At 46.0% G+C, this 26,582-nt stretch overlaps 1 protein-coding gene and 1 long non-coding RNA gene across 3 annotated transcripts; one reads left to right on the top strand and one right to left on the bottom strand.

Moving 5' to 3' along the window:
* Positions 1-3,553: 3,553 nt before the first annotated feature.
* On the bottom strand, positions 3,554-17,689 carry LOC146170715 (uncharacterized). The gene is made up of 3 exons (XM_084586823.1): positions 17,611-17,689; positions 16,373-17,017; positions 3,554-3,573 (listed from the first exon to the last, which is right to left on the bottom strand). Exons 1-3 carry the CDS (start codon positions 17,687-17,689, stop codon positions 3,554-3,556), a joined length of 744 nt encoding a protein of 247 aa, XP_084442949.1.
* Positions 17,637-26,222, top strand: LOC146170714 (uncharacterized). 2 transcript variants are annotated; one of them, XR_014703131.1, is made up of 4 exons: positions 18,707-18,889; positions 21,952-22,272; positions 24,842-24,986; positions 25,523-26,222. It is a non-coding gene; the product is annotated as an uncharacterized LOC146170714 (long non-coding RNA). The 2 variants fall into 2 exon arrangements; XR_014703130.1 differs by lacking the exons at positions 21,952-22,272; positions 24,842-24,986; positions 25,523-26,222 and adding exons at positions 17,637-18,323; positions 20,271-20,575 and having other exon boundaries at positions 18,810-18,889.
* Positions 26,223-26,582: the final 360 nt, after the last annotated feature.

Raw genomic sequence — 26,582 nt, 5'->3', positions numbered from 1 at the left:
TTGCTATGCGAGTCTACGATGACCAGGATCATCTTGTTTTGAATAGGTCCCTCAAAATCAATGTGCAACCGCGACCATCTTTCCTGCGTCTCTGGCCAGCTAACAGGTGCGTGGGTAGGCGGCATTGGAAGCGCTTGAACGCAGGTTTGACACCCAGCAGCCACCCGTTTAATATCTGTGTCGAGACTGGGCCACCAGAAAGTAGACCGTGCAACGGTCTTCATGGAAGAAGCCCCTTGGTGTGCTGCGTGTAATAACTTCAAAAATCTTCCTCTGGCTGCTACCGGAATCACAACACGGTGGCCCCAGTAGAGCAGGTTCTGACTAACGGACAGCTCGTGTCGCCTTTTCGAGTATTCCGCCATCTCCCTCCCTTTCATAACCAAGTGCCTCGGCCAACCCTCCAAGACACACCTACAGACCTTCGAGAGCACTGCGTCTGCTTGCGTGAGCACTTGCAACTCCTTTAGGGGCACGGCAGGCTGGTCCCAGGCGTCCAAGGTCAACACGTACTCTGCCTCGTCCTCCGAATCCTCGGGAACCTGCTGAGATGGTAGCGGTAGGCGGCTTAAGGCATCCGCGACGAACATGTGCTTACCAGGCTTGTACTGTAACTTATACTTGTATGCGCCAAGCAGAATGGCCCATCTCTGTATTCGAGCAGCTGCCATGACGGACGTTTGCCTGTCATGCTTTAGGAGACCCAACAAGGGCTTATGGTCTGTAATGAGCGTGAACTCCCGCCCGAGTAGGTAGTCTCGAAAACGCTGCACACCGAAAACTAAAGCCAGGGCCTCCCGCTCAATGTGAGAATAATTCCTTTCAGCGGCGTTTAACGAGCGCGAGCGAAATCCGATCGGACGATGTTCGCCATCTATGCGATGGGAAAGCGTGGCCCCAACACCATAGGGTGATGCATCGCATTCTAAAAATAGCTCTTGTTTCGGGTCGAAGTGCGTGAGCACCGGGGCCGTGGACAGCGCCTCCTTTCGGGGCCGTGGACAGCGCCTCCTTCGCTAAGGAAAATGCATCTTCTTCCTTAGAACTCCACACCCACTTAACACCCTTTTCGAGCAACCGGTACAGGGGGACTAGCAACGTAGCCATGTCAGGCAAAAACTTGTTGTAGAACGTTACCATGCCCAGAAACGAGCGCAGCTCGCTCACATTTTGGGGGGAGGGGGCTGATTTGATGGCATCAACAGCTTTTTTCAGTCTGATGCAGTCCGTCCGCATCAATACGGTGACCGAGATAAGTGACAGACGTCTCGTGAAATCGACACTTGTCAGCACGCAGCTTGATGCGATGCTCACGAAACCGCTGAAGAACCGCCCTGAGGTGATTGCTTTCGCCATCGTGGTTTTCCCCAATCAGAACGTCATCGAGGTATGCTTGTACCCCGGGCAAGCCTTGCAGAACAGTTTCGATACGCCTCTGGAATATGGCCGGCGCAAAAGCAATTCCAAAAGGCAAGCGATTGAAACAAAACAACCCTTTGTGGGTGTTGGTTACGGCCAACTGGCGGGATTCTTCGTCTAGCTCAATCTGATTGTAGGCATCCCTCAAGTCCAATACGCTGAATCGCTGCCCTCCTCCCAACTGAGCAAAAATATCATCTATAACTGGCCCATCTTTCTTGAGAACTGGTACAATAGGTGTGGCCCATTCTGCGTGAGTGACCGGTGATATTATGCCAGCTACCACAAGCCTGTCCAATTCCTCTGAAACTTTATCGCGTAGAGCGTAAGGTACTTTTCTTGCCTTGCAGAACTTCGGCTGTGCTTGTGGCTTGACCTGCAGGTGCACTGGTGGACCTGTCATGCTTCCCAGGGCCTCCGTGAATAAGTCTGCGTAGTCCTCCAGAACGGCAGTCTGTACAGCAGGGGTCAAGCTGCGGTCCTGTGGCGAACGCAGAACATGTAGCACAGCTGCTTCTTTGGTTTCGAGTTTCTGCAGCAAATCCCGGCCACAAAGTAGGGGTCCTTCGCAATCTAAGACGATGAGGTTGCAATCGACAGCTGCAGTCTTATAGCCCACCCGCATAGGCAACACTCCGAGTACCGGCAGTCTCCCCAGATAGCAAGACAATTTAATCGTCGGTTTCTGCAACTCTGGCCATTGATTACTGTGTGCTTCGTAGGTTGTCCTAGGAATGACACACACTGGCGATCCGGTATCTACATCCATTAACAGCTTGATGCCATTCCAGCTGAAAGTTTTTCTAATTGGTGGCACCAACAGTTCGTTTGTAGTCACTGACCATAGCTGGGCTGCACTAGTTTCGCTATCGCTCTCTGTATGCGCTGTGACGTTCACCGAATGGTTTCTTTCCTTTCGGCACATTCGAGCCAAGTGGCCTTGTGTGCCACAACTGTAACAGCGTCGGTGACGCATCGAGCAGGCGGCATTATCATGACCGCTGTTTCCACAACGCTCGCACTGCTTGTCACTCGCGTTCCGCTTCGCGCGCCAACGCCGCGGCATCTTTAATGCTAGCAAGTCAGAGGAGGCTTCTTCGTGGCTTATCTTCTGCGAATCAAGCTCTGCATGCTCGGATGCTATCGCAAGTGCTGTCGCTTCAGCTAAGGTAAGATCTTTTTTTGCTAGCAATTGTTTTTGCAAGTTCTTCGAACGGACGCCACATACGATGCGGTCTCTCAACATCCTGTCGAGCATTGTTGCAAAGTTGCAGTTCTGAGCAATTCGTCGTATTTCGACCATAAAATCTTGTACTGACTCCCCTTCGTGCTGTTGCCGGTGAAAGAACTTGAAGCTTTCGGAAATCTCGTTCGGTGTAGGGTCGTAGTACTTGCTTAACTCGTCTACTACTGACTGATAGCTCAAAGAGTTTGGCTTCTGTGGGGCGACTTGTCCGCAAAGAATATCAATGGTTCTTGACCCAAGCGCGGCGACTAGCAAGGCTCTTTTCATGGCATCGTCAGTTACTTGGTTAGCTTCGAAATAGGCTTCAACTTTGACGAGGTACGATTGCCACTTATCTTTCACGTCGTCGAACTCAGGCAGGTGGTGGCCCATGGCTGCAGGAAGGTCCGAGGCCTGGATACTATCGACAGACCCTTGTGTTATGGGAATCCTCGTCGCCACTGTTGCAAACGCCAGCGGCCGGCGTTCGCCTGCCAACGGGTCGGCGGCGGCGAACCCGTTAGAGCCCAACGAGATTGATGGCTGGGGCAGAAAGAACTGGGTTTATTGTGTGGCTTGGGTTTTTATACCAAGCCAAAGAAAAAGAAGAACGAAAGGAAAGCTGCAAGCAGAGGCTGCCGGGACGCTTGGTGATGACGAGCAGAGCGGAGGCGGGCACACGTGGCGCAGCCGACGCATTTAGCAGTTCGCAGCACTTCCCATTGTTATTTCGTATCCTGAACTCTGCGACTCCGACAAATCTTGTACAATCCCAGCAGAGGCAGGTGTTGGGGCAACCTAAACAGAAAAACAAATCACCTTGAATAAACCTTAGTATGAAAGGAATGTTTTAAATGTTTCAAGAAATTGAAAAAAGGAAATACTGATATGCTTTAGCAAGAGCTGTTGTCAAGCTAGTTGGTGAATGTCTGCAGAAGCCATGGCAAATTGCGCTAAAAACAGCACACAAGAAAAAAAGACACATAGCACAGGACGAGCTCGTCTTGTGCTATGTGCTCCCCCCCTCCCCTTTTTTCTTGTGTGCTGTGTTTTTAGCGCAATTTGCCATTGCTTCTGCAGATAAATACTGATGTTACTGGCCAACCATTTGTTTGAAATACTGTGTCTGTATGGCTTTGGTAAGACGCAGCCAAGCTTGTCTTCATATGAAGACAGGTCCCCTTGTTGAAACCTTGCCTCAACTTGTGAACTGAGGCTCCCCCTCAATCCTTGTTCAGTTTTCTTTCATACTATGTAGCCATCATCTTCCTCTCGTTCTGTTCTGCAGCTACAGCTACTCATTCAGCAAGATGGAGCTCATTTGAAAATGTTCAAAATTAAGTACCACCATAATGCAAAATATGAAGCAACCTTATGTGTGCATTGTAACTTTCTACACCTACAAGGAATGTCTGCGCTCTACTACACTTTTTCAGTATTGTTAGAGCACTACACATTTAAAAGTTTGAGCTAAACTGAAACTTCCCGAGGATCACTCTTCACATCTGCACTAGATGCAGCTATAAGCTTGTACATTACTGCTGTTTTACCTTTGTTTTACCTTCTTGAGATAGGGTATCCCTATCTGTCTGTGTGGCCTGCTGGCTCTCCATCTTCCTCCTTGTGGCATCTATTGTAGATTCAAGGAGGGTGGCTGCATGATGGAGCACAACTCTAATACCTGATATCATTTCAACATTTTTCAAACAACTTATTTTCGCATGTAATTTCATGCAACATTGAACAATGCTTCACATCAGGGGGCCCGCAGGGGGCACCTGTTAAAGCAGGTGTTTGCATGTACTGTGCGACACCACGGACCCCAGCACCCACACTTAGCTGTGCGTGGCATCGCCGTGTCTGGGGAAAAGGGGATCCTGGTGGTTGAGCCGATGCCGAGTGTTTGGACCTTTATGGCTCCTCGGCGGAGGCAACACACCACTTTGGCCCACGCTTCCCATAGACGGTACCCCCGGGCTGACCCACCCGGGGGAAATCGGCAGTCGCCTTTTCCTGTCCTCCACTTCATCTTTCACTTTCCTATCTCTTTTCTCAGCACTGTCCTGTCTCCTCCTCATTTCTTGTTTTTCCTTTTTTCTTGGCGGCGAGGGTTAACCTTGTGTGGAGTAGCTACCCTGAGTTGCCCATATTTGGTTATAGTAGCGGTGTACTGCTGGCGTGGGCAGGACTTCTTGCAAGTTCCTGTCCCGTCCCCTCGTTGGGCTCCATGGTGGGTGGCAGGCACAACTACCGAAAACACAAACCCTTTCATGGATTCTTTCTCCCAAACAAATGATCGCCCTCCAAACAAACGTGGGCGGACCGATGCTACAAGCCATTTCTTTGTGAAAACAAAAGAGACTTTCCCAAAGTTCCATGTCATACATAGTTAGGAGCTAGAAAAACCCGCTCGAAAAATCTCCCCTTTCATAGTGTCAAAGTGTCTCACTAAAGACCTAGGCCCTGGGTACAAAGTATCAAAACTTGCAAATGGTGACCTCTTGCTAGAAGTACAAACCAAGTGCCAGTCCTCCAACCTGAAAAACATTGTGTCGCTTGGGGACATCCCCGTCGTCATCACTCCCCACCGATCCTTGAACATTGTAAAAGGAGTAATATCTGAGATAGACTTCATTGCTCTCACTGAAGATGAAATGGCAGAAGGACTAGCAGACCAAAACGTCATAGCGGTTCACAGAATAAAAATCCGAAAGGATAACAAGGAGATCCCTACAAAACATCTGGTTCCGACTTTCAATAGCTGCACCCTCCCAGAGTCAATTGAAGTCGGATACATCAAAATAAACGTCCGACCGTACATCCCAAATCCAAGGAGATGCTTCAACTGCCAGAAATACGGCCATGGTTCGCAAAGTTGCCGTGGCCGCATAACTTGTGCGAAATGTGCTGCGAACGACCACAACTCTGATAACTGCACCGCAGACCCACGCTGTGCAAACTGTGAGGGGGATGACCTCGCATACTCTCGATCCTGCCAAAAATGGAAAGAAGAAAAGCAGATCATAACGCTAAAAACAACAAAGAACATCACATACAAAGAGGCACGTACCCAGTACAACAAAACCAAGAACACATTTCAGTTCACAGCGAAACCAAATCTCGCCGATGTGGTGCGACAGGGCGGGGAACCACAACGGCCTTCGGCACCTACCCAGACCTCAAACGAGGCTGAGGTAGTGCCATCCCCTGCCCCGGTGGAAGCAGCTCCCGCTCCTCCACCACCCCCAAAACAGGCTACGCGTCCCTCAGGGTCGGCGGGCCACAAGACCTCCGCCCACGAGGCAAGGTCTAAAAAGAAGGAACACGTGTTTCTGGCACGTTCGTCCAGCACCTCAGACGAGGTAATGGACATAGGCCAGGATAGCTCTTTGCCGTCTTCGTCACAGAGACGGCGGAGCTCCTTGGAACGAACCAAAACAGACAAGGCCCGAATCACGGGCCCTGGAAAAAACCTAACTTAATTTCCAAGCTTTCAACAAAATAAGATGGCATTCCTGGTACAGTGGAACTGTAGAGGACTTCTAAAGAATATTAATGACATAAAAGACATTCTAGATACAGTCTCGCCAGTTGCACTGTGCGTACAGGAAACAAATTTAGGTTGCATGCACCCGAATATACTGAAAAAATATCAAGTATTCCGCCGAGATCGAGAGCAAGCAAGCAGGCTTTTGGGTGGTGCGGCAAAGTGGAGTTCCAGCTCAAGAACTGAAATTAAACAGCAGGAGCTGAAGATTGCACTTGGCACATGTGGGAACACAGCACCAGGTCCTGACAGGGTCACATATGGAATGCTCAAACACCTGCATACGGGCACGCTTGAAACCCTACTTTGCCTGTATAATAAAATATGGGCCACGGGACGCTTTCCTAAAGCATGGAAGGAAGCGGTCATCATCCCAATATTAAAACCCGGAAAAGAACCCACACTTCCTGCTAGTTATCGGCCTATCGCACTAACCAGCTGTCTATGCAAGCTTTTTGAGAAAATGGTAAATCGTCGCCTTCTTCATTTCCTTGAATACAATGGTCTTCTTTATCAAAACCAAGCTGGTCTTAGAGCTGGGCGATCAACAGCTGATCAGCTCATTGCCTTTGAGTCTTATGCAAGGGATGCTTTTGTACATAAACAACATTGTTTATCTGTCTTTTTCGATCTTGAAAAAGCATATGATACCACTTGGCGCTATGGTATCATCCGCGACCTCTTCTCTCTTGGCATCACAGGAAACATGTTGAACACAATTCGAAGTTACTTGTCTGAACGGACCTTCAAAGTTCGTGTTGGCAATGCATATTCAAAGCAGTACATTCAGGAAAATGGTGTCCCTCAAGGTGGTGTTCTCAGTTGCACACTTTTCGTAGTCAAAATGAACTCTTTAAAAAGCGTGCTGCCAAAAACTATTTATTGTTCTGTATATGTTGATGACGTCCAGATAAGCTTCAAATCTTGCAACTTGGCCATCTGTGAACGACATATTCAGCTAGGTGTAAACAAATTGTCCAGGTGGGCTGATGACAATGGGTTTAAATTTAACTCTGGAAAGAGTGTTTGTGTACTTTTCTCTAAGCAGCGTGGCATCAGGCCTGACCTCAACATTACACTGAATGGTCAGAGCCTTGCCTTTAAAAAAGAACATAAATTTCTTGGCGTAGTTGTTGACGAAAAACTTTCCTTCATTCCCCACATAAAACAGTTGCGACTGAAGTGTCTCAAAGCAATGAATTTGCTAAAAATTCTCTCTCACCGGTCATGGGGCACAGACCGCGACTGCCTTCTGAACCTTCTGAATAGTGTAGTTCTATCACGCATTGACTATTGCTCGATGGTTTATGGGTCAGCATCATCCTCTGCGCTAAAATTGCTCGATCCCGTGCACCACCTCGGCCTTCGCCTCGCTACGGGCGCTTTCCGAACTAGCCCAATTGCTAGCCTCTATGTTGAGGCGAACCGATGGTCACTGCAACGAAGGAGACAATTCACTTCTCTAACTTATGCTATGAAGGTACTATGCCAACTGGACCATCCATGTCGTCGGCTCCTGCTTGACAAAACTGGCACAGCACTTTTCTCAAAAAAACCATCTCTAACACCACCATATCCGATCAGAGTTGCCACGCATATTGAATATCTGAATGTTTCGGTTACCAGTCTCCATACAACTTCCATAAAAGACCTAATTGCTCCTTGGAAAATGCACGGTGTTAATTGTGACCTGTCGTTTCTTGAAGTGGGCAAACATGCATCCCCTATTGCCATACAACAGCACTTCATGTCACTTCAGGAGAAGTACACTTGTGATGAATATTACACTGATGCTTCGAAGTCTGCTCAAGTCTCCTGTGCAGCACATGGACCACAGTTTTCACAGTCAAAAACCCTGAACAGTTATACTAGTATATTTACCGCTGAATGCCATGGTATCCTTTTAGCTGTGAGACACATTATAGAAAATAAAATACAAACATCAGTCATCTACACAGACTCCCTCAGTGTTTTAACGTCCCTATCCTTTTGGAAATTGCATAATAAGAACCCAGTCCTGAACTCTCTTTATAACGCCCTTATGTTTGCCCATGAACTAGAAATTAAAATTACACTGTGTTGGGTGCCAGGCCACCGCTGTATACCAGGTAATGAGGCAGCTGATAGGCTAGCTGCGTCAGCTGCCCTTCGAAATGGCACAGACATTGATAAGATAACTTATCATTACCTCAAACCACACATAAAAAACATGATTCGACAACAATGGCAAGAGGAATGGGACGCAGCATCAGAAAATAAATTACACACAATAAAGCCAAGGATAGGCAGATACACCACAGAAAAACAAGACAGATTTAAAGAAGTAGCCCTGTGCAGGCTGAGAATTGGTCACACATACATAACCCATACATATCTTTTAACCAACTCTCCTGCACCGCACTGCTCGAGATGTGGTGATCGGCTCACTGTTATTCATGTTTTAATCATATGTGTACAACTGGAACAAGAAAGAAGACGTCATTTTCCCTCCTTGTTCACTCATCAAATACCTGCACACCCATCGATTTTTATTGCCGACAACCCAATGTTTCCTTTAAAACAAGTGCTTAAATTTTTATCACAAGTAGGCTTTTTACATGAAATTTCTTATCGACGTGGGTCTCAGCCCGCTCCTCCTTGAGAGGACGGATGAGATCTTTTAATACATCTACTTATACATTGCACATCCATTATATATCGCAAATGAATTTTAGGCCCTATACACCACTGTTTTTTATTCCTTCATGAAAAATCACAACTATTCCATTATATAAACTTGAGTACACCTTTAACCCTGAGTCTGGCGCTCTTTGGCCTGAGTCGCCCTTGCGCCATTAAAATCCATCATCATCATCAACTGAAATTAAACACTCCCTTAGAAGCTGTAGCAGCCACAATAATTGCCTTTAAAACTCTTACTCTGTGTTCTGTCTATCTTGAACCAAATCTTAAAATAACACTCCATGATCTAGAAAACCTTTTTTGCCAACTACCAGAGCCCTACCTAGTAGTAGGAGATTTTAATGCACACTCTCCTTTGTGGGGAAGTGAAAAAAGTGATACACGTGGACAGCTTATCGAAGATTTTATTCTTAGTTCAGACATTTGCTTGTTGAACTCCTGTAAGGCCACATACTGTTCACCAAGGTCAGGAAAAATGAGTTTTTTAGATTTGGCTTTTAGTTCACCTTCCCTTTTTAATGATTTTAAATGGGATGTTCTGAACAACCCGTATAGTAGCAACCACCTACCAGCAATAATCAGCTTATCATCCTCACCATCAGTCATGCCGACCAAACCGAAACGGTGGAAACTTCACTTAGCAGATTGGGAGCTTTTTAAAGTAGAGGCGAATCTAGGAGCAGTTTTCTCAGATGGCCTTAGTGTCGACAGACTAAATGAGTTGTTCACGACTTGCATTATCACTGCCGCTCACCTCGCCATTCCACAGTCCTTAGGTGCGGTGCGACAAAAACACAAGACATGGTGGTCTCGGGAATGTAAGGAGGCCAAAAAGCGACAATATAAAGCATGGGGTGTTTTCCGAAGGTACCCTACACAACAATCTTACAGCATTTTAAAAGGCCAAAGCTAAAGCTCGATACATCCGTCGCAACTCTGAAAAAGAATCCTGGCAGAAGTATGTCACGTCAATAAATAGCTCAATGACGTCTAAGAAAATGTGGGAACAAGTTCGTAAACTCAGTGGAAACTTTTCCCCGTTTGCAATTCCCATCCTCACAGCCCCTGGTGTTCAGACTAGCATAGAAGAACAGGCTGATTTTTCGATTTTAAGCGGGAAGCTAGCGATGCTTCTAAAAAAAGTGATGACGCCATGGTCTGGCACGCAGATTCGAACCGCTGGCGGACATGTCGTAACTCCGAGCGGTCAGTGCACGGCGAGAGTCCAAATTCGCAACTCCACGTTTGTTGTCAGCTGCCTTGTGATACCTGACTGCTCCCGCGACTGTATCCTTGGTGTCGATTTTCTCCGAGAGTATGGGGCCATTATCGATCTCCGGAAGCGTACCGTGACCATTTCGACCGAGAAAGCTGATGATACTGACACCGCAGACCGCCAAAGCCGTGCCCCTCTTCGAATTTCTGCCGAGAGCGTTTATATTCCGCCACGTTCCAGTGTTTTTGTGACTGTTAAGTGCGATGAACTACGTGACGGAACGGCGGTCGCTGAGGGCAACCAGTCCCTTTTGCTCACCCACGGCATCACCTCGGTGCGGAGTCTCATACATCTGCGTAACGGCCGATCTGAGCTCCTGGTGACTAACTTCACGAACGAACCCCGCCATCTTTTCCGCGCTACCGCAATCGCATTCGCCGACGCCTTAGCGGACGTTTCTGAATGTTTTACGTTCGGAGAAGTTGCAAATGTGCGCCCATCCCTTGATCGTCTGGATATTAGTACAGATCTCTCGGAAACACAGCAGCACGACCTGCGTTCTCTCCTTCTAAAATACAGTGCTTGTTTCGCGACGTCATCGAAAATTCGGCAAACGCCTCTTGTGAAGCACCGTATAATTACTCCCGACGATGCCCGCCCTATACGCCAGCAGCCGTACCGCATCTCAACGATGGAACGTGAAGCGATTCAGACACAGGTTCAGGAGATGCTTCGTGATGGTGTCATCCAACCCTCCAACAGTCAGTAGTCGTCCCCTGTCGTGCTGGTGAAAAAAAAGGATGGCACCCTTCGCTTCTGTGTTGATTACCGAAAGTTGAACGACATCACTAAAAAAGACGTCTACCCGCTGCCCCGTATCGACGATTCGCTCGACAAGCTTCGTCGCGCCCAGTACTTCTCCATTGACTTGAAGAGCGGGTACTGGCAGATTGAGGTCGATGAGCGGGACCGCGAAAAAACAGCTTTTGTCACCCCAGATGGACTGTATGAGTTTAAAGTCCTGCCATTCGGCCTATGTTCAGCGCCGGCTACTTTTCAGCGCATGATGGACACCGTTCTCGCCGGCCTCAAATGGCAAATCTGTTTAGTTTATCTCGACGACGTTGTCGTGTTCTCTGAAACCTTTGGAGAACACCTCGAACGCCTTCGCGCAGTATTAGATGCCCTCCGGTCAGCTGACTTGACGCTCAAGCCCGAGAAGTGCCACTTTGGCTACAAAGAGTTGAAGTTTCTCGGTCATCTTGTGAGTGCCGCAGGCGTTAGGCCAGACCCCGACAAAACTGCCGCTGTCGCCAAATTTCCCGTTCCTGCCACGAAGACGAGTTTAAAACGTTTCCTGGGTTTGTGTGCGTACTACCGCCGCTTCATCGCCGACTTTTCCAAGATAGCCGCACCCCTGACCCGCCTCACGCGGGATGATACACAGTTCGTGTGGGCCGCCGAGGCGGAGCTGTGCAGACGACTGCAAACTACCCCTGTTCTTGCGCACTTTGATGAAGACGCTGCCACCGAAGTCCACACCGACGCCAGCAACATCGGCCTTGGCGCTGTACTCGTTCAACACCAAGCTGGCGTGGAAAGGGTCATTGCGTATGCCAGCCGCACGCTCTTCCGCGCTGAAACAAATTATTCCACTATGGAAAAGGAATGCCTCGCGGTCGTGTGGGCAACTATGAAATTTAGGCCTTACCTCTATGGCCGTGCGTTTAAAGTCGTTACTGACCACCATTCTTTGTGCTGGCTGGCCAATCTCCGTGACCCATCGGGGCGCCTAGCACGATGGAGCCTTCGCCTCCAAGAATTTGATTACTCCATTGTGTACAAATCTGGTCAGAAGCACGAAGATGCTGACGCGCTCTCCCGGGCACCCGTCGGATTTGTCGATAACGTCACGGATGAAAGAGGTTTTCTTGGACTAGTGAATGCCTCAGACATAATGACCCGACAGCGAGCTGACCCAGACCTTCGACCTGTCATTGACCACTTGGAGGGTCGCGCTGCTGACGTCCCCCGCCAGTTTGGAAGGCACCTCTCTGCATTCTGTCTTCGGAATGGCGTTTTATTCAAGAAAAACTCCAGCACTGTTGATCGAGCGCACCTCCTTGTCGTGCCGGCCGACCTTCGCGACAATATCCTTTTTGCTTGCCACGATGAGCCCACCTCCGGCCACTTGGGCTTTGCACGCACACTCGCTCGAGTTCGTCAAGCCTATTATTGGCCTAAACTTTCTGATGCCGTCCATCGCTACGTCAGAGGCTGCCGCGAGCGTCAACGTCGAAAGGTGCCTCCTCTCAAGCCCGCGGGTTTGCTCCAACCTATTATTCCACCTCGGACGCCATTTGAGCAAGTCGGCATCGACCTACTGGGCTCATTTCCGCTGTCATCGATGGGAAACAAATGGATTATAGTCGCGACCGACTATCTCACACGTTATGCGGAAACCAAGGCAGTGCAGCGCGGCACATCAATTGAGATCGCTCAATTCTTTATGCAGCAAATCGTGTTGCGTCATGGCGCACTGTCCCTAGTCGTAACCGATCGAGGCACCGCGTTTACGGCACAGCTCATGCACGACGTGCTCGAGCTTAGTCATACCAGCCACCGAAAAACTACTGCATATCACCCGCAGACGAATGGCCTCACGGAGAGACTCAACAAAACCATCGCCGGCATGATCGCAATATACATAGACTCGCAGCACAAAAACGGGATGAAATTCTCCCCTACATCACTTATGCCTACAACACGGCCACCCAAGAGACGACGCGTTTTACACCATTTCGCCTAGTCTACGGACGTGACGTTCAGACGATGTTGGATGCCATGCTTCCGAGCTGCCCAGATGATCATCCACTCATGCCAGATGCCGAGCAGTTTGCTCAGCGCGCTGAGGAAGCACGTCAACTTGCCCGCATTCACATTCAACAACAGCAGGGCACGGATGCATGCCGCTACAACCTCCATCATCAACACGTCGCATACCTTCCTGGAGAGAAAGTTTGGGTGTGGACCCCGGTGCGTCGGCCCGGCTTGTGTGATAAACTGATTTCCCGTTACTTCGGACCTTACGAAGTTCTGCGCCGAGTCATGGAAGTGACTTACGAAGTTCTTCCAGTGGGTACTGTGCAGCCCTTGCGTCGGCAACCACGCTCCGAGGTCGTGCACGTTGTCCACATGAAGCCCTATTTCACGCGGTAGTGCGCTATGCGTTTGTTTCGTTGTCGCGTAGGACACCTTACCCCGCCTCCGTTATCTATGCTGTCCATGTGCTGATCTTTCTTTTCGCTTACATTGGCCATTGCTCGCGCTCCGTCCCTTATTTCTTTTTTTAAGAGGGGGAGTAATGCCACCTGGTGTCCCCATGTTCTAGCTGCGCCTGGAAGAAGAGGACACTGAAGTTGACTCTCGTGCTGTGCGCCGAACGTTTGCCTGCTGGTGCAGCTTCGTCCCGTCGTTTTAGTCAAGTCTAGCCCTGTTGTCCGTGACAATATACTAGGCGAACATTTCACACACGTTTCAAGTTCGTCACACTACACAGAAACATTCTTAAAATACAAAAACGTAGCTGAGAAACAAAAACTCCCAACAAGTGGCGGCAGAAATGAATCATATAATAGTTTTATTACACTCCAAGAAGTAAAGAACGTCCTTGCTGCTGGAAAACAGACTGCGCCTGGCCCTGACGAAATTCATTACGAAATGCTGGCTCATTTATCCGAATCCTCTGTAGGGGCACTTGTGAAATTCTTTAACAAAATTTGGACTCTGGGTAAACTCCCAGAGGCTTGGAAACAAGCTGTTATTGTTCCGTTTCTGAAACCAGGAAAGCCGCCGACCTCAGCGGGCAGTTACAGACCCATAGCTCTGACCAGCTGTTTAGCAAAATGTTTTGAAAGTGTTTTAAACATCCGACTAACTTTCATCTTAGAATCTCATAAACTTCTTAATGTTCATCAGTGTGGTTTTAAAAAAGGGTGCGCAACGACCGACCACTTAGTGCGTCTTGAAAATACTGTCAGGGAAGCGTTCATACATAAACAAAATTGTCTGGCCGTTTTCTTTGGCATGGAAAAGGCATACGACACGACTTGGAGGTTCGGGATCCTACGCGATATAGCAGATTCGGGCATCCGAGGCCGGATGCTAAATGTTCTGAAGGACTTTCTATCAGGTCGTTCATTTCAAGTACGTCTCGGTACCACCTTCTCGAGGAACTTTATTCAAGAGAATGGGGTACCTCAGGGGTGCATTTTAAGTACAACTTTGTTTATTGTAAAAATGAATTCTATTAGCAAGGTAATCCCAAAATCCATTATGTTCTCGCTGTATGTCGACGACCTTCAAATAGCCTGCACATCCTTAAACATATCAATTTGTGAAAGACAAGTACAATTAACACTAAATAAACTAGACTCGTGGGCTTTTAAAAATGGGTTCAAATTTTCCCCACAGAAAACAGTGGCAGTAATGTTCTCGCTGAAACGAGGTATACAGATCAATCCCAAGCTACACCTAAATGGGATTGTGTTGCCAGTAAAGAGTGAACATAAATTTTTGGGTGTAACGTTCAACATAAAACTAACATTCCTGCCTCACATAAACATCATAAAGAGGAAAGCCATAAAATCTAAACATACTGAAGGTTTTCTCTCGGAAACACTGGGGGTCTGATAGGGCGTGTCTTCTACATATATATCGATCTGTTGTGCGGTCTAGCTTGGACTACGGGTCCATAGTCTACGGGTCAGCTAGACCATCATATCTAAGGAAATTGGACCCGGTACATAACTTAGGTTTACGCCTTTCTTGTGGCGCTTACAGAACATCCCCTGTTGATAGTCTGTATGCAGAGACGAATGAGCCTCCGCTGAAAGATAGAAGGGCTTCACTCAAATGTGCTTATGTCCTTAGAATAAGGTCACAGAAAAAACACCTCTGCTATCCAATAGTCTCAACATGCCGCTCACGAGTAATTTTCACAAATAAACCACAAGCAACGAGGCCACTGATAATGCGTTTCGAAGACATTTGCAGTGAGCTAGAAATTCTGGACACCTTGCCCGACACTGCACCAAAAAGCAGCCCCCTACCCCCTTGGTACAAACTTCCAAATGTCTTTGATCTCACTCTAACACACTTCAACAAAAGCCAAACTCCTAAAGAGCATATAATACAAGAATTTCGCACAATAAAAGAAAAGTACAGTAATTATACAGAGTTTTATACAGATGGATCAAAAACTTCTACTTATGTTGGCTGTGCCGTAGTTGAAGAGAACTGGGAACAAATAATTAGGCTTCCTCAGTGCGCATCAATCTTTACAGCTGAATCCTATGCTATCCTGACAGCTGTAGAAAAAATTGTGAATGAAGGCATTGGGAACAGTGTCATCTACACCGATTCGTTGAGTGTACTGATGGCTTTAAATCACAGAAATGCTGCCATGCCTCTAATCGGTGACATAATACATAATGTAAAAATGATCACGACACAAGGACATAACATAGTGTTCTGTTGGGTCCCTAGTCACGTAGGCATTGACGGCAATGAAAGAGCAGACAAATGTGCTGCACTTGCCCACAACAAATTGATTCAGAAAGCAAACATACCACATAGTGATTGCCTGAAATTAATAAAACATAAACAGATGAATAAATGGCAGTCCAGATGGAACAACCAAGAAAATAATAAGTTGCGTCTCATAAAGCCTGTACTAGGAGAATGGAAATCGAGCACACATCAACAACGTTTTATGGAAGTGATAGTATGCCGTCTTCGTATTAGACATACACATCTTACACATAACTTTCTGCTAATGAAACATAACAAACCGACCTGTGAAGAATGCGACGAGATACTCACTGTAAACCACATTCTAATTACATGCTCAAAACTTGAGGCACTACGGAGAAAACATTTTACTATATTTTACAATCATACCATCCCATTCCATCCCACCTTGCTTTTAGGAGAAAGAGCACTTGTAAACCTAGCATCTGTTCTCAGTTTCCTAGAAGGAAACTTTTTAAATAAACTATAGATTTAACATATCCATCTCCTCTTTTGCAACCAAAACATACATTAACCTTGCTCTTGGCACATGATAGCCTTAGTTGCTTATGCGCCATAAAACCCAACACAACACAACTCACATCAGGGGGCATCAATTGGCATCAATAAGCATTTCTATTAACGGAATATAGCAGCTGTTTTTTAGGGAACAATAGGCCAGCTGAGCAGAATGCTTCGTCTGGGTACTTACCACGTATGTTGAACAAGTCTCTGAAAGGGGAGTCATTTATGTGGTCCAAGAGTTCCTCTCTGTTGGCGAAATGCTTTATCTTCCGGGTTGGCCTTGTTTTTTTAGTGCTGGCAGGATAGTCAGCAGTGCACTGAAGCTTGAATCCAATGTCGTCAAAGAAAGCAGGCTCCTCATTCCTTTTGGTGCCCCTGTTCCAGGCTGCTGCCACATCTGTACATGAGCTCCCAGTCATACCGCACTGTACAGCAATTTCAACTTTCCATAAAAGTGCTCCGGCATGGCTGCATACACGTGCCTTCCTGGCCATGCAGTCGCAGCCAGCTGTGAGCACTTCACCAGTCTTTCTGATGCAGGCCCAAGCACACCACGGTTTCTTGTGTCTTCCTCGGTCTCGGTCCTCAGCCTTCACCTCGGTCTTCAGGCACACAATATCTTGCCCCATATTGTAGCATAGTACTTGGCCTACCCGGCAACTCTGGACATAATTATAGGAGTCCAGGCTCTTGTAGGCTTCAGCCTGCTTTAGGTCACGTGCTTTTGTTCTTAATAAGTAACACACAATGTGTCCACTTGACACGTCTGGCCGCATCTTCATATCATCTAGCCAGTGTTTCACCAGCATGGGGTACGTGTATGTGTTGCCATCTGAAAGAAAAAGGAGCATGAGTAGAGTAAGTTGATAATGATTCATTGTAATATACAGTATGCAAAAACACAGAGGCCAAAGAAACAATGACACAGGATGCCCCCTGTTCTATGCCATATTTTTTTCAGTCTCAACAGCTTGGCTTCCTCGCGCTGTAACCACTCCCCACCCCTCACACTTTTTTTCAATGTCAACATTCCATTTTAGTTAATTCAAAATCCGCAAATGTGAAACGACTGGCACTGGCGACGGCGTAGTAGCTGAGAATGCAGATAGTGTGAGCAGTCAGACGCAAGCGCTAGAAGCGACCGAACTTCGCTAGTTTCAACGTGCGTAATACATCAAACGCGGACCCCGCAGCAGTTTCAGATCACTGGCGTTGCTGGCTGCAGTCGCTCGAATGCTAGTTTGCGAACAAATTTACTCTTTCTGATCCGGAGCTTTCGGACTACGAATGCTAGTTTGCGAACAAATTTACTCTTTCTGATCCGGAGCTTTCGGACTACGATCGTCCATTTCGCTCTCAGCGTATGGCCCGTCACATTTATTATTAACGAAACCGATGACAAAAACTATGTGAACCAGCGCTTACCTATGGTAATCATTGCCTTCGTCGATGCCTGAGCATCTCCTTGTCGATTGCTGCGGGCACTTGCGGTCGCTGACGCCATATCACCAACACAGGTGCCCTCAATGACATCTTGAAAGGAGTGTGTGAGCGGATATCGATTTAATTAAGCAATTCGCTGCTCAGCAAGCGCCACATACAACAGCAGCAACGGCAGCGACTGCAGATTATCAGCGCAAGATGGCGCCGGCTGTAGATGGCGCTAGGGTCGGGTAACATGGCGGCACCCATGTATCGAAACTAAAATTGTGTATAGTCGTTCAGTGACACATCCCAGAGAAGTAGCCGCTTCTCGACTTCGTCGATCAATATCTCATTGAACAAAGCGCATGAGATTTTGTGCAATCATGTTACGCGGGTTTGTTTGCAAGAAAGTGAAAATTATCTATGCTGCAGTTTCGACGGCTTTCTCTACACGTTTCCTGTGACGTCACATTTTGGAAATCTATTGGCTGGTGGCCGCCATAGAGGAAGAAAAAAACTGGTGGCCGCTTTGTATGCAACGATCGCTGCGACGGGAGCGGCATGCGACCAACTAGGAAGTCGGCCACTGCCGCTCTGCAATGGAAGTGGTGTGCCCTTCTGTCACTGTGCGGCTGAAATCGCACTCTGCTGCGGCGAGAATCGCATCATGTGAATTGGCCTGAACCTGGGTACTTCTGCATGAAGAATGCCAGGTAGTCAAAATTTCCGGAGCCCTTCAATACAGCGTTATCACTAAACAATTTTGTTTACTGACGAGAAGCCCCAGGCCAAAAATATAATTAGAAGGAAAACATTCATAAATAATTTTTTTAACCTTTGAGATTCTTATAAAAGAAATTTACTTGTGCCCACTGAGTGCCAACCTAATCACCTTGCTTTCCATCCCTCTGAACCTCATTTCTTGTACCAGGAATCACATGTTCCAACAATGAAGTAAACACTTGTTGCAGTTGCATTTGAATCACTGCCTGCCATCACAATGGTGTGATGCTACATGCAAAATTTAAGCCTTTTAAAGCTCACATTCATTAAATGCACACATCAAAGTTGTAACACATAAAAGTTCTGTCTGCAGGCACCTACTCCAACGATAACTTCAGGCCAGAGAAGGATGCCTTGAATGAGACATGGCCTGCAGCTCAACAGTTGCTCTGCCATTTATTTCCATGTGCTCCAAGCTGAGTGGCGCTGGGTGACATCTGCACACAACAAGGTGGCCAAAGACAACAAGCAACAATTGATAGCAGCCTTCCAACAGGTATAACAAGCTTATTTTCAATTTATTTATTTTCTGGAGATTCAGCCGCTCATAACAGCCACAGCGAGATTTGGTTGCATAATATGGCAGAAATCAAAATATAGTGCAAGAAATTTAGTGGAAATTTACCGGTGCCTTTTATGGTACGAAACCAGTGTTTTTGACTCCTCTTACCGATCCTCATTTGCATACATGCACTTTGTCACTTCCTTAATCAATCCCCGCTTTAAACAAGTTGTACAAATGTGCCTGCGTGATCTAAGTGGAACACAAGAGACTTCTGATGCACATACAAGAAGAGAGTGAGAAGTTTGGGCTTAAACTGAACATTAAAAAGACAAAGATCATGGCGTCTTGCCCTATCAAGTCCTGGAGCATCAAGGGACAAGAAGTGGAACCTGTGACAGATTTTCTCTTCTTGGGCTCCAAGATTCCCCCGGAAGGAGACTGCAGCCATGAAATTAGGAGACGCCTGCTTTTGGGAAAGAGAGCCATGGCTAGCCTTGACCGCCTAGTAAAGAGCAGAGACATTAGTCTGCCAACCAAGATCCGTATAACTCGTGCTATGGTCTTTGCAGTTGTGATGTATGGATGCGAGAGTTGGACTGTGAAGAAGGCTGACCGCCAAAGAATTGACGCGTTTGAATTGTGGTGCTGGCGGAGACTCTAGAGAGTTCCTTGGAAGGCCAAATGATCAAATCAGTCGATATTGTCGACTATAAACCCTGACTGCTCATTGGAGGGTCAAATTCTAAAGTTAAAACTCAGCTACTTTGGTCATCTGATGAGGAGAGAGGAGTCGCTGGAGAAAGATTTGATGTTGGGAAAGGTTGAGGGTCACCGGAGAAGGGGTAGGCAGTGAATGCGATGGTTAGATGGCATCCTCGAGGCGCTGCAGATAAAGTTATGTGATGTTGGGAATATGGTGAGAGACCGGAAAGCGTGGCGTGATATGGTCCATAGGGTCACGAAGAGTCGGACACGACTGAACGACTGAACTGAACTGATCTAAGAGCAGCATGCCTGACACAGTATTCAAAGTTCCTGAAAGGATATCTCACCTTTCGACCACAAATGAGCAACTTGAGTTTGCAGCTCCTCCCAACCCTGTCAATCATGTGGTCTCATTACATCATACACACTGGCCATTCACCTGCCAAATACCACCTGCTAGAGACATGCCTGTGATTTTTTGCTGATAACACGAATGCCAAAACCGATGACAATGATGCTGGATTATCTGCAGCAAGGGACCTTTCACGCTATCATGCTAAAAGAGGATTCTTTGAGGTTGCAAGCAGGATGTGCACGGCTGCAGATGCTTAAATTTAGTGAAACAATAATGCTTTGTACCTAACTATCATTTCTATTTTATTTTCAGATCCTGTATTCAAAGGATGCTGAGGCACTTGAGGCATCAAAGGAGCACCTACATTCTCTCCCATGCCCTTCATATATCAAAAGGGTCGAGGCATTCCTTGGGTGTGAGAAGGAGTGGGTGCTTTTGTACCGAACTGGCTTCATGTCAACTAAAGGCCACAACACAATTACTCCGAGGCCTCGATCCTAGTATTAAAGGACATCATGCTCTGCTGCACCAAGGCGTGTAATGCAGTTGCTTTGGTCGAAACCATTGCGACCAAAAGCATCTCCGAGAAGCATCTCATCGCCTCACATTTGCACACCTGCTCCAGAAGTTCCCAGAGATATCTACTGCATCCATACAAGTTGGCAGGAACGTGTATGCAGTGCGAAATGCTGAAAACACCACAGCATACGAAGTCCACGCTGACCTAGGTTTCTGCAGCTGCTGGAGAGGGAACCAAGGGGCCCCCTTCTGTAAATATCAGGCCGCAGTGCGGAAAGCTTTTGGGGGGCCCTTTACCAACAGTCCAAAGCTGACGCCTGAAGGCTGCCGCCAGCTTGGTCACCTTGAACTCAGCGAGAAATGCCCACCTTTGGAATTTTTCACGCCAGCAAGGTTTGGGGACTGCAGTTCCTTCCACGAGGTGCAGTGAACCAAGCATGGAGGATGAGCACAGCTGCAGTGAGCCTGTTCAAGTGTCACAGGGTCCATCTTCAGTTCCTTGCTCAAGTCTCCAACCTGAGATACCTAACTGGCATTATCATTGAATTCCACCCTCAAGGTGTTAGCACCAGATTCTACAGTAACAAAGGCAAGCAAGGTTTGATAAGTGTGCCTCAAATTATGACATAGTTTTGGTGACAGCTTTATAATGGTCTTTTCTAAGATTTTTATTGGGGTTCAGCAGTCACAACCCAAGTTATTGAAGAGGCATGTGATGATAAAAAATATAATTATCAGGCTATTCCTTGATTATTCCTTTTGGTGATAAGCCATTGCCATGTTCATTAGTGACACAGATAGTCAGACTCCTTCCACTCATTAGTGACACATCAATTATGGTGAGGTAACCATAAACAAAAGTGGATTAATAAGCCTCTGCCTATGCCACTCATTAGTTACACAGTAGGCGAGTGCCACACGTCACGTAATATGAGCTTATCAGTAAAAGAAAAAAGTATTTACTGCTTTTTTTACCCCTCACTGGGTAGCTGTCACCTAGTAGCCACGTGGAACAGTGGACAGTTACGGATATACTGTAGTCATGAGTTGGTGCTCTCTTCTTTTAGGGAATTTAATGATTTTGGTTTGGTTTCTTTTGTGCAGTTTAACGTCCCAAAGTGACTCAGGCTATGAGAGGCACCGTAGTGGAGGCCTCCGAAAATTTCGACTACCTGGGGTTTTTTAAAGCGCACTGACATCGCACAACAGATGGGTGTCTTGCTTTTCACCTCTGTCGAAAAACGGCACAGTAGTCGCGCGCTTTAACCATAGGACCAGCATGGTGGGGCGAATTTAATGGCTTCATGCTTACTCATGCTGCACTGTAAGCAATCAAATTGTCTGCATGGTAAACCTAATTTTCAAAAAAATAGTTTTACAGGTTGTTGCAGAGACGTATGCTGGACTTGAACAGGCACTGCGCTTAATGCACAGTCTAGCAGATGGAAATTCTGCTTACATTGTCTTGTTACAGAACATCACAACCAAACTTAACAAGATCAACAGCAGTTGTGGCGCATTCACAACGATGATGCGGCTGAAAGCTGCAACTGCCGCGGACAGGCAAAGGAGCAGGAAGAGAAAGGTGCAGCCAACAAGTGTGGCGAGGTGTCGTGCTGGACAACCGCGGGGCTCAGCACGGATTGCGGCTGGGCAACCAGTCAAGCCAGTACAACCAAGAAAGGCAAAACGCTCACACAAGTTGAGCCACTGTGTATGAGAACATGTTCCAGGGGCCTGATGTCACTGAATGTACCTAAAGTCAGAAAACCAAAGGAAAGGGAGTCTCAGTCAGGTAGGCACCGTTTCTACAGTAAGACTTGTCTTCACCTCGCTAGTGTGGTCATCGCTGCTGGGATTTATATAGGCTTTTGTTTCCAATGAAGAAATTCAGGGAAAGAGGGAGAAGGTAAGTAGGGTGAAGAATAGTAAAATGGAAAGATGTTGCTTTTGTCTGAGCTGGACATGTGCGATTCCCTGACTTGCAAAAGATAAAACTGGCAGCAGCATAGAGAAAACCAGTCTGATGAATCACTACAAGTAAGCTCATTGTATGTACGTTAGTAAGAGTGGGTTAGCAATTCCCAAAACAGGCCTGAAGAGAAAGAGTTTCAGCACAATACTTGAGGAGAGCTCCTGAAATGGTGATCTGCCAGCATGACCAACAATATTAATGCAGAAAAAGGATAAAAATGACAGCGATTTAGCTACAGCTAAACACAAGTTTTACATGTAATAGAAGTGTTTTCACATTAAATAGGTTTAGTTAGGCCTATTAGGCTTACCTTAGCTTAGGAAAGTTTAGACATAACTTTTTAAATTTTAATTAATTAGACTGAATTTGAACAGTTTGTGCCCCACAATAAAACCTTTCGGGCTCGGAACGCTACCAGATGGTGCCATTGCTGGGACAGCGATATGTTTTGCATCGCCATTACTGCAGTCAATGCAACTATCTAACTGCTTCAGATTCAATCAGGCAAGTACCCCAACCTTTTTAGTATAAAAGGAGACTACTAACTAAATCCCATATCAAGCAAAATTTGATTTCTAGGGATTCAGCGGTTCAGCTGGGAAAAGCAGTCTATGGGATGTGTATGGGCAATATGGAGTACTATTGTAATGTGAGTATAGAGAGCTTTTAAGCTTACCTAGGCCTATTAGGTTTCACTAAGCCTAACACACCCAGTTATAGAGGGCACTTCATATTTATCTATCAGAGTTGTGAAAATTCTGCGCCAACTACTGAACCGTTCGGGCTCAAATGCCAACCACAATGTAACTTGTGATTTCTACATTTTTTTGGCAGTGTAATTTAATGTCTGAACTCGCCTGCATTTTCCAGAATCGGCAAAAAACTGCAGTCTGCAGCGTAACTTTTCATTGTGGCAAGCACATCAGCCAGTTCAACAGACTACGCCATCTGGCAAACTGTAAAGCCCGCCGCGCCCCATGCAGAATATTGGATGTCTTGCAGTTCGCCAGATGGTGCAGCCTGTAAAATTGGCTGATCTGCTCACCATGACGAAAAGTTCCATCACAGATGACTGCAGTTTTTTGCTGATTTCAAAAAATGGTGGTAAGTTCAACCATTAAATTACATACACAATGAGTAGAAAGTTAGATTAGTACTAGGAGATATGGAATAACATGCTGCTTTAAAGTGCACATTCACCAAACACTACTTTGAATAAAGTTTTAACACTTGTTCGAAGTGCGATTTTCCAAGCATAGCATGTATGACTTTCGCATGTGCTAAAATACTGTTGCAAATATTGTGGCATGCTTTGAAGCAGGATGTCTCTGTTAGGAGTGAAATTGTTCCTATATTTCTCAGTATGTGCACTGTTCATAAATGGCATATCTGACTTTCCTTCAGCCTTATCTCAACTACAGCAACATTAACAAGCGATTAATTTACATTATTTTATTTCGATTGACGATTCTGCTACCCTTAGCCCTAAAGAAGGTTGCTGGTTTATTGAAATTTCATTGCTAGAAACAAGATAGCACCAATGAACATAGTTTTTCACCGCTTCGTTTATGTGCATTGAACTAAGCGTGTGAATGTGACTAACAGCGTAACGTCACAAAATGCAATGCTACAACTTCTTAATATTTTGTCGGTGTTTGGTGCGTAGAATCTATTTATACTTCTTTTGTAGCCATATGTGTATATGCCGCAAGCAGATGATGAGGTGCACTAGAACAAGCTTAGCTGGTTCTCATGATTGGCTGAGGTCTCTAGCTTCCGTAGGGCTGCAATTTAGTTATGGGATGGAGTATAGGCTTAGGAAGGTGTTAATACCTAAATACTTGTTCAAAGATGTTCTAACTTCATTTCCTCACCTGAGATAGTTGGCCCTAAACTGGTGTGACCAGGGAGTAAGATAAGCCAGGAACACCAACTCTGGCATGCTGCAATGCACTTGGCATGGGCCGATTTTGCTATGCGAATGCCGAGCCTGTGTCTGGCGCTCAGCCTCGGACTACTCGCTTCCTCCGCTCCCTTTTCCTCGCGACGTGGCTTTGGTCACGCTTTCCTCCTCTCTATATCCTCCTTGCAGTAAGAGTAATTGGTGCGCCGCCTCTCGACAGTGAAGCGAAACAAAATGCCCACGAGCTCGATCCAGGCGATCACGCGGGCGTCGTGTGGCCAGATGACTGCATAACATTTGTTTCCCCTGCCTTATATGTTTGGTATTGTGTGCTGTTTTACTGTAACATTGTTTCCCCAGTGTGTTTGCTGTCATGTTTTTCAATAGATAGTAAAGAAATCTACATATATTCGTGTACGAAAACAAAAGCCACGTGTACTCACAAGTAAGATTATAGTGGCATTAGTGCTTCTGTTATATGTGCAGGTGGAAACAGCGGCACTCTACGTCATCTGCCCCTTGTGCTGCCCTTGCATCACCTGTTGCCACTGCATCACCTGCTGACCTCGGATCAGCTTTTGCCCACACAGCTCAGTAGCAGCAGCCAATGGCTCCTGCAGCCTTGCCACAGGTGATCCAGCAACTGGTCCAGATGAGTTGTATGAGCAGACATCACCGAAAAACTTTGTGTACTGTTGCTGCTGAGCTTCAAACTACAGCAAAACCCATGATGAGCTTCTAAATATTTCATGAACTGAACTTTGATGCCTGCGGTTGTACAGAAAATTAATACTTAAGCTGATGAACTAATACTTCGCACTAACTTTTTCGTTTTTCGCGTGGCTTGAGTATGATTCCCCACCAACTTGCCCAGTTTTCTGTCCTTATCATAAAATTAAATTTATACTTCTGGTATTATGCCATGTTCAGCTACGTCTCCTTGTGAAGCATAGGCAACTAGTTAGCAGCATTATACTCTTACTGCTCTTTCCTTCCTTCTTGATTTTCACTGTAGCACCTACGCACAAAATGTGACAGCACTTTTCTGGAAGGCCCATATAGAGATGTTTCTTTATTGTTAATAACCTTGTACATTATGACTAGTGAAAATGAGTTTCGCATTGTTACTAGCATGTATTTATTCTTTATTACTGCAATTTTACACAGCAAACCCAAACAGAAAACACAAGTTTGTCAAGAAAGAAGTTTACAGTGTTCATGTGCCTCATCAACGAATCGGGTACATCAACTCAAGTAACACATCTTAAGACATGCGACAGCAGCGTACAGCACCAGCCAGATGTTAGTAGCAAGCACAGCGGACGTGACCATAGAACTAGCTATTTTTCTGGCTATGACAGCATCGTTAACTCAGCGAGTGCATTGCAAGACCTTTGTAGTGTCAGCAGCATAATCTTTGCATTGCTTTTTAGCATATTACCACCTTCATCAGAACGAAAATTTGATGTCACAAATCAAAACAGGCTTTTTTTGTTTATTATGAAACTAAAACTTGTATCAGCTACTTGTCACTAGCTGTTCTCTTTATAAGCAAAACGTCTGCGTCGTGACATTTCAAAAGCTTTTGAAGACACTCTCTGTGGCAACCAAGAACTAAATTTTTTGCCCTGCTATGACATTTTGGTCCGAAACTTTTGTCTTAACAGTGTATTGTATCAGGTACAGGAATTTAAAATAGGCAAGATTAGTTCAGAACTGGAAGTGGATATGTGATGCTGTACTGTGAAAAATGGCCTGTTATTGTGTGCATAAAATTAAAGGCTGGGTTGAGCTGTTTGTCATAATTTTGTGTAGAAAACCAGAAAACCTTATCAGTGATCAAATGTGATAATGCATTGTCACCTGTCTTTACCTGTCAGTAGTAAAGCAGATATATTTTTCAGCTTTATATTGTATAATGTTATTTCCACAAACTTTTAGGTGTTTTTAATGATAATGCTGTTGTGCATTAATGCTTTGAAGTGTGTCATTTTGCTTCTAGCCTTTTAAACAAATGCATTGCTAACCAAGCTGTACTTAACTGTCCATTTTGTAGTGAATTCTTGAAATGTTTGTATTCCTGTCAATTTTATCGGTGCATTAGAACTTTGTGTTTTGCAGATAGTGTGATGTGGTGTACTTGCATGATCTCTTTATACTGAATATGAGTACCTGTGCTTTATTCTCAGTATTCTTCTCCCGATACAAAACATGGGGATACAAGTTG

The sequence above is a fragment of the Amblyomma maculatum genome, unplaced genomic scaffold (genome assembly GCF_055883805.1).
Source record: "Amblyomma maculatum isolate TAMU_Amacu unplaced genomic scaffold, ASM5588380v1 scaffold_62, whole genome shotgun sequence".
NCBI lineage: Eukaryota > Metazoa > Arthropoda > Arachnida > Ixodida > Ixodidae > Amblyomma > Amblyomma maculatum.
This window is presented reverse-complemented; position numbering and strand designations above follow the sequence as displayed.

What these genes read in the sequence shown, in the direction of transcription:
- LOC146170715 (XM_084586823.1), bottom strand. Translation starts at nt 17,689, where the DNA reads ATGGCGTCAGCGACCGCAAGTGCCCGCAGCAATCGACAAGGAGATGCT. An exon ending in GAAGGCAATGATTACCATAG is followed by an intron (nt 17,018 to 17,610) that starts GTAAGCGCTGGT and finishes TTTTTCTTTCAG; the next exon opens with ATGGCAACACATACACGTAC. An exon ending in AGACTTGTTCAACATACGTG is followed by an intron (nt 3,574 to 16,372) that starts GTAAGTACCCAG and finishes TGGCTTCTGCAG; the next exon opens with ACATTCACCAACTAGCTTGA.